This window comes from Diaphorina citri, unplaced genomic scaffold, assembly GCF_000475195.1.
Source record: "Diaphorina citri unplaced genomic scaffold, Diaci psyllid genome assembly version 1.1 scaffold463, whole genome shotgun sequence".
Taxonomy (NCBI): Eukaryota; Metazoa; Arthropoda; class Insecta; order Hemiptera; family Psyllidae; genus Diaphorina; species Diaphorina citri.
This window is the reverse complement of record NW_007377898.1, coordinates 74,943-82,986: the sequence shown is the minus strand read 5'-3', so window position 1 is coordinate 82,986 and position 8,044 is coordinate 74,943. Positions and strand designations below refer to the sequence as shown.

General features: G+C 37.2%; 1 protein-coding gene across 1 annotated transcript; it reads right to left on the bottom strand.

Annotated features, from left to right (window-relative positions):
• Window positions 1-2,915: 2,915 nt before the first annotated feature.
• Window positions 2,916-5,724, bottom strand: LOC103509064 (UDP-glucuronosyltransferase 2B18). Its single transcript, XM_026823499.1, has 4 exons — window positions 5,430-5,724; window positions 4,621-5,124; window positions 3,983-4,202; window positions 2,916-3,183 (listed from the first exon to the last, which is right to left on the bottom strand). Exons 1-4 carry the CDS (start codon window positions 5,722-5,724, stop codon window positions 2,916-2,918), a joined length of 1,287 nt encoding a protein of 428 aa, XP_026679300.1.
• Between the last annotated feature and the right edge of the window lie 2,320 nt (window positions 5,725-8,044).

Sequence of the window (8,044 nt, the reverse complement as noted above, 5' to 3'; positions counted from 1 at the left end):
TTTGGTTATGTATAAAATAATGTAAATTAACATGAAATTTGTTTTGCGGAAACAGTACATGTTCTATCGATCAAAATAATCATGATTGTAGAAAAATAAGCTAATGGTGGATTTTACCAACGACTTAATCAGAGATTTCACTTATGGGAGAAGTTTCAATAATCAAAAAAGGAGTTTTTAAGATCCAAACAGGAGTTTTTAAAAATTCCTCTTTTTTGGATCACTGAAAACTCCTTTTTCGATCAGTAAAAACTCCTTTTTGGATTATTAAAAACTCCTTTTGGATGAATAAAAATTCTCCTATTAGTGAAATCTCTCATTAACTCATTGGTGAAATCCACCATAAGCGTTGTAACAATGCTACATACGTAACTTGTGTTTGTGTATCCATAATCTTTAAATCTTTCATCCAAGATTTATCTTTTAAAAAATAATTGTAGAGGTAGAAACAAGAACTCTGGGCTTTTTATTTGATATTTTTTATATTTAAAAGATATTTCGCCTGTTACAGTTTTTGTGACCTGAAACAAAAGTTGGTTAAGAAGTTGGAAAGTCCTCCTGATCGAGTTATTTTACCTATGCCTTCAAGAGGAGTGTGTCTGTACATATCTACATATTAGTTCGTTCAGAATTCAAGTCGGTATTTTAAGGTGTGTCCAACGATCGATCAACGTCGACTAAAACCGTACGCTACCTCGACAACATAGATTCATCTCGTCGATCGACGGCGTCGACTATGTGTGGACTTGTGGACACAGCTTTAGAGCGAACTTCAGGAGTGTACCTTGCATATCAACTGCAGTTTTTCCCACAGACCACCCTAATGGTCTCTTTTTATGGTAACTTACCAAAAGGACTTCTCAATGTGTGTCCTAACAATATAAACTCCAGGAAAATTTTGTCAAGCGCACTTGAAGGAGATTAAAGACCAAACTCACCTAATATATCTGCCTGTGGAAACCATGTTGTTATAAAGTGCAATATTCTAGTTTCGTTGTTAAATCTGGATAAGGTTGCGTGTTTTACTCTCTGTTGATGATATTTTGATATTGACCTAAAGCTCAGTTACACACGCTAGACATGTCTCTCAACTTGGTCTTCAAATGTGGTCTCGACAAATCGTTTTGTGTGTTATCAACTTATCACGTTATCAGCGTATGTAATATTTGTGCCAATTTCGGGACTGAACGAGTGAAATATCTCATACACATGCAATGATTTCTCGAAAGACCAAGTTATGAGATATATCGTAGCATATGTACTGGATGGACTTTACAGTGAAGAAAAGTGTAAATAAATTAAGAAGAAACAAGGTGATAATAGGGAGGAAAACAGGGAGATTTCATGGTCAAGCTTTTGGATAGGTTAGTATTGGTTTGGTGACACGTTTACGTCTCTGCCCTTATTGTCACACGATGCGATGTATAGGTAAATAATTTTTCTCTCACTTGTGGAAAATAATAATGTCATTATGTTTTTTAAGTCACTGTTCTTTGCGTCCGATCATCTTTTAAACTCTTCAAAACATCTGTTTTTATTTTGTTTGCGCACCAATGTTTTTTCACTGTACTTAACAATTAATGATTATTAGGCCTAGGTTAGGAGTATTAGAGGGACGGAATTTTCTGTTAGACCACGCGATATGCATGGTTGAATCCTCGGGTTTTGTGTATGGGAAAAATCCGGGCCTAATAGAGCTTAACAAGTTAGTAAGGCCAGCCACTCGGTATCAGATAGACCATTTCAGCCGTACCTGATAGTGAGTGGCTGGCCTAAGGTTCCCCCTTAGATTGTTTTAATTATCTAATTTAGTTTAAATTCTATATAAAAATAATATTATCTACTTTCCAAGTTAAAACTTTTGTACATTCAACTAGTAAGGCCAGCCACTCGGTATCAGATAGACCATTTCAGCCGTACCTGATAGTGAGTGGCTGGCCTAAGGTTCCCCCTTAGATTGTTCTAATTTAGTTTAAATTCTATAGAAAAATAATATTATCTACTTTCCAAGTTAAGACTTTTGTACATTCAAAAAATCTTTTATTTATTATGTGCAAAAAATATTATGAATAAAAAAAAATTAAACCTATGTTTATTATAAAAATAAAACACGTTTTTCTTTATTGATAAGTTGTGAAAATTCCAAATCTTGAGTGTCAAGAAATATTGGGCTCTACGTTATTTGTAGATATGTTTATTTTCGTGTTTTAATATCACAGTAAGAGAACTCTAGGTATTAAGGTAGAAACACACTACCACACGTCATGTCACGTCACGTAAGCTTATGGCGAGTCAGATAGGTGTATTTCAAAGTTTTCCCTATAATAATGTAGGTATTCTCGTTCAATTCAGCTACACTACTATCACGTTACATTGATGGTGCTTCCTAAAAAAAAAAAAAAAAAAAAAAAAAAAAATCACCCTAGCTATGTCTTAGCTACAGTCATGTACACGATGGAAATGGTGTGTATGAAAATCCGCTTTATATTTTGTTTAATGGTGCTAAAAGGATATTTTTGTTTTATCCCCCGTACATTCTTCTTTGGTTATTTTCTTTATATTGAAATTCAGAATAAGACGAATTATGAGTTTGTTCTTGTAGGAAAATTTAATTTTCCCCCGTTTAAAAATATACAAGAATTGGACTTGTAGATTAAATTTATATAATCACGTTACGTGAGTTTACGGTCTGAGCGTGAGTGACGGTCATTAGGTCATTTCTTAAAATGAGGTAGGTCAAAATCTCTGACACAAACACAGTCACAATATTCACTCCATCTTATCTTTCTTTTTCGCCCGCAACAAAACTTGCATCACGTTACGTGAGTTTACGGTCTGAGCGTGAGTGACGGTCATTAGGTCATTTCTTAAAATGAGGTAGGTCAAAATCTCTGACACAACCATAGTCACAATATTCACTCCGTCTTATCTTTCTTTTTCGCCCGCAACAAAACTTGTCCACATTTGAAAAGAACGAACAGCATTGCAGCCATTACAGAGATCACAACCAGAAGTATGTCCAAACACAAAAACTGGACGAGTGATAGTCTGGTGGACGCAGGTTTAAGAAAGTGAGCACCCTCATGTCTTATAACGTATTCCGTCCAGTAGACAGCCTTTTCCAGGGAGCTTACTGGGGACGATTTCATAATGGCGGAAATCCTCTTCGCGTTGGCAGCATATCTGAAGAGGAAAATGAGAATTTGTATTGTTTAGTTGTTTACTGCAATCTACTACCAACATTTTATTCCGTGTAGTTTTCATTATCAGTGCTACGTTTTAATCTATTATCAGTAACTGAACACTTGAGAATACCCGAGAAGAGGGAAATGTAAAATGATTTTACTGTAATTTTATTGTTTACTGTGTCATCTCTCTAGATCAGTGATTCCGAAACTGTGGTCCGCGAGAAGGTTTCAAGTGGTCCACCTCGTGGACCCAAAAGAAGAAGAAAAAGTCCATTTCTCCCCTATCTTGACAGACCTACCTTTTCAAGTGTTTATTTGCCGAGTGGTCCGTGGGAAAATTATAAAATTCAAAAGTGGTCCTTGGCCTGAGAAAGTTTGGGAACCCCTGCTCTAGATTATAACTTGTTCCATTATCATCATCAGTAAACAGTGTCTTGAGAATAGTAAGTGGAGATGATGTACTTACTTTAGGGGATGTTAAACAGAGAGGAGTAGACTATTGTCTAGCTGTGGGACTATAAACAGGGAGGAGAACAGCTAACCCTAACCAGCCTAGCTAGCTGGCAGTTTTCAAAGGGTTCTCTCTGCTTTTAAAGAATAAGCACAAGTCCTCATAATGCGATGGTTGACTGCGGTTCAGGACGAGCCAATTTAACATGGCTAGAGACCATCACCCCGGTGTATATAATAATAACAAAATAAAAAAAAAAAAAAAAAAAAAAGATATCCTTTCTTTATCCTGACCTCACTATTCGGCTACAGTTGAAACCGCTACAACAACAACATGTACTTACGTTTTATCACCCAACACTGCGTTGACCGCTTCCACAACGACGTCACTATCCAAGCTATCCATATCAATGACCCGACCTAGCCCTTTCTCTTGCATGAGGAGAACGTTTTGGAATTGATCTGAGAAGCCTGGCATCATGACTACAGGCACTCCGTGGTAGCCTGCCTCCATGGCGCTGTGGATACCGCCATGCGTTAGAAACAGGCGACAGTTTTTGTGACCTGAAACAAAAGTTGGTTAAGAAGTTGGAAAGTCCTCCTGATCGAGTTATTTTACCTATGCCTTCAAGAGGAGTGTGTCTGTACATATCTACATATTAGTTCGTTCAGAATTCAAGTCGGTATTTTAAGGTGTGTCCAACGATCGATCAACGTCGACTAAAACCGTACGCTACCTCGACAACATAGATTCATCTCGTCGATCGACGGCGTCGACTATGTGTGGACTTGTGGACACAGCTTTAGAGCGAACTTCAGGAGTGTACCTTGCATATCAACTGCAGTTTTTCCCACAGACCACCCTAATGGTCTCTTTTTATGGTAACTTACCAAAAGGACTTCTCAATGTGTGTCCTAACAATATAAACTCCAGGAAAATTTTGTCAAGCGCACTTGAAGGAGATTAAAGAGCAAAACTCACCTAAAATATCTGCCTGTGGAAACCAGTTCCTGACGAGCACATTAGGAGGTACTTCCACCTCCACGTCCGTCTTCCACAAGATCTTCTGCTTTATCTTGCTGAATGACTCTACGAAAGCGTTTAACACATACGGTGGCATGTTGGCAAACCGAACATTCGTCCCGAAACTGAAGAATATGACACCATGTGGGGCATCTGACATGTACTTTTCTAGATCTTCTGGTAAAGGTTTGGCATGCTTGATGTGCATGCCTCCTGTGAAGAGCATGTTAGGCGTGAGAGCCTGGGGTACCCCAATGCTGATGTCGTGCTCCAGAAAAGTCATGGAGATGTTGCGCAACATATCCACCATGGGAGGTCTGCTCTGGTAGCCTGGATACTTGAAGTACTTATCCATCAGAGCCACTTGTTTGGGGTAGTAGAACAAGTTGGTGAGGAACAAGTCGGTGACGGCAAACCACAAGCTGTCCAATCTTCCCCAGAAGTTCATCTGAGTTGTACTGGCTGGAACAAGACACGGGTGATACATTCAGAATTGTGTGTGGTACCATTATAAATATTAATTAATTTATTTATTTATTTTATTTTTTTAATAAGAGCATGACATTATGCTATAAAATCTTTTCAATTGCTTTTGGAGAATCAAATGAATCTTTCAAGGACTAACACAAAGAACTTATTTGGTTTGTATTTTTGAATTTATTAAGTCTGTGTTGAAACGCTTTCTTTGAATCCTGTACAATTCTATAGAGCTAAAGGTGTGTCCACACTTTGTCGACGGTCGGTCAAATATGTTTGGTGAAACTTACGCAATCGAAAGTCCGGTATGACCGCAGGGGACAAGAGGTTCCCATACACATAATAATTGGACGGCCAGTAACCCAACGGCTGGAAGTTAATAACAGGCGCCTTGTACTTGTGACCCATCGCCAACAAACACTCGCCACAGAATGTCCCCTCAATGATGACGAGATCAAAATGACTATCGTCTCTCTGAACGAAAGTCTGAATTTCTGGCGTTCGCAGCACTTGTTCCATCTGTGCCAGACATAGGGAGTGAAAGAGACCTATCAGGTCGGCGTGCGTACGGTTGCGAAACTCCATTGTGTTTGTTGCTGAAACAAATAGATCCTTAAAGAAACTTTAGAAACGGGATACCATGTCAGGTAACTACTAATTAATATTAAAATAAGAAGAAAATAGGTTTTCACTGGACTAAATAAACAAATTTATTTCTGAATTTCTGGCGTTCGCAGCACTTGTTCCATCTGTGCCAGACATAGGGAGTGAAAGAGACCTATCAGGTCGGCGTGCGTACGGTTACGAAACTCCATTGTGTTTGTTGCTGAAACAAATAGATCCTTAAAGAAACTTTGGAAACGGGATACCATGTCAAGTACTAATTAATAAGAAAATAGGTTTTCACTGGACTAAATAAACAAATTTATGGATAGAAAACTAGAAAAGGGTCAACATGTTTCATCATCTCATGATCCTGAGGATGGCATCATGAGTTTATTTAGTCAAGTGAAGATCTATTTCCTTGTTATTTTAGTATTAAATAGATCCTTGGCAGAACTAACGTCTAAGTTCAGCCACTCACTATCAGGTAGACCTGACAGGTGTACCTAATAGTCACGCTCAGACCGTCTGACAGACCGCGGTCAACAACAACAACAACAACAACAACAACAACAACACCAACAAGAACAACACCAACACCAACACCAACAACAACAACACCAACAACAACCCCGACAACAACAACAACAACAACAACAACAACAACAACAACAACAACAACAACAACAACAACAACAACAACAACAACACCAACAACAATACCAACACCAACACCACCACCAACAACAACAACAACAATAACAACAACAACAACAACAACAACAACAACAACAACAACAACAACAACAACAACAACAACAACAACAACAACAACAGAACAACAACAACAACAACAACAACAACAACAACAACAACAACAACAACAACAACAACAACAACAACAACAACAACACCAACAACAATACAACAACAACAACAACAACAACAACAACAACAACAACAACAACAACAACAACAACAACAATAACAACAACAACAACAACAACAACAACAACAACAACAACAACAACAACAACAACAACAACAACAACAACAACAACAGAACAACAACAACAACAACAACAACAACAACAACAACAACAACAACAACAACAACAACAACAACAACAACAACAACACCAACAACAATACAACAACAACAACAACAACAACAACAACAACAACAACAACAACAACAACAACAACACCAACAACACCAACACCAACACCAACAAAATCACTACCCTAAATTTCAGCTTCCCATCTTTAGCCGTTCAAAAAATATTCAGGGGTCCCCGGACTTTTGAAACACTCTGTATACAGGGTGTTCAAAGTGCCCCATAAGAAATTAAAGTTTTTAAAATTTTTACTACCTAGTGCCCATAGTTTCGGAATCGCTTTAGAACATAAGGGGCTGAAAGCCCAAAATTTACGGTCCGTTTCAGTGAAGTCTCTAAATTTTGTGGTTTAAGCCCCATATGTTCTGAAGCGGTTCCGAAACTATGGCCACTTTAGACTTTTATGGTTCGGCAGCGGTTCCTTGAATGTGGTCGCAGAGTTGATTTCAGAACTTACCTAGTTTTTTTTTTAGTACTGCTTGTTGCATTGAATTTCTAAATAACAGGCGTTGTTTTAGACTCGGCGAGTCGACTTTTTGAGTAGGTACTGGTTAACTCGTTTTAATGTAGGTAACAGGACTATAGACAAATAAGCATGTAAATAGATAGTCAATTCTATGTGATTTTTAACGCCGAAGCGAATGATTAGCTACTTTAATCGAGTAGTGAGCGTTGGCGGCATTACCAGTGTAAAAAGAAAATAATAATAATAAAAACATCATGTGATGTCATGCTCAATAATTATTTTTTTCTTTTATTGAATTTAAATATTACGACGTAGGTAATAATCGAATAAATCAATATACAATATGTACCTAATTATTTAATTTACAAAACAAATACTACAGGTTTTACTAGACTGAAACGTATTGTGCTTGAGAAAGTCCTATCAACCTTGTTGGTGGTTGTACACAGGGCTAGGCTAAGCTTGATTTTTTTTTTCTTTCAACAGAATGGTTTCGAAAACAAAATTCATGTTTTAAAATAGATAAACCAGGTAACCACTATAAAACGGTAAAAACTTTTAATTAAAAAACGTTATAACTTTTTTTGCCTGAAAGAAATAAAAATTGTTTTATTTTAAAATAATTGGAACATTTGGAACAAATTCAAATATTGAGTAGCCTATTGCCAAAACAATTTATTAAATAAATATACATGATGAAACTCTATATATTATGCAC

Coding starts and splice junctions, on each gene's coding strand:
- LOC103509064 (XM_026823499.1), bottom strand. CDS start 5,724: ATGGAGTTTCGCAACCGTACGCACGCCGACCTGATAGGTCTCTTTCAC. Junction 5,125..5,429: donor CATACCGGACTTTCGATTGC/GTAAGTTTCACC, acceptor GTCTTGTTCCAG/CCAGTACAACTCAGATGAAC. Junction 4,203..4,620: donor TCCACAGGCAGATATTTTAG/GTGAGTTTTGCT, acceptor CTTTTGTTTCAG/GTCACAAAAACTGTCGCCTG.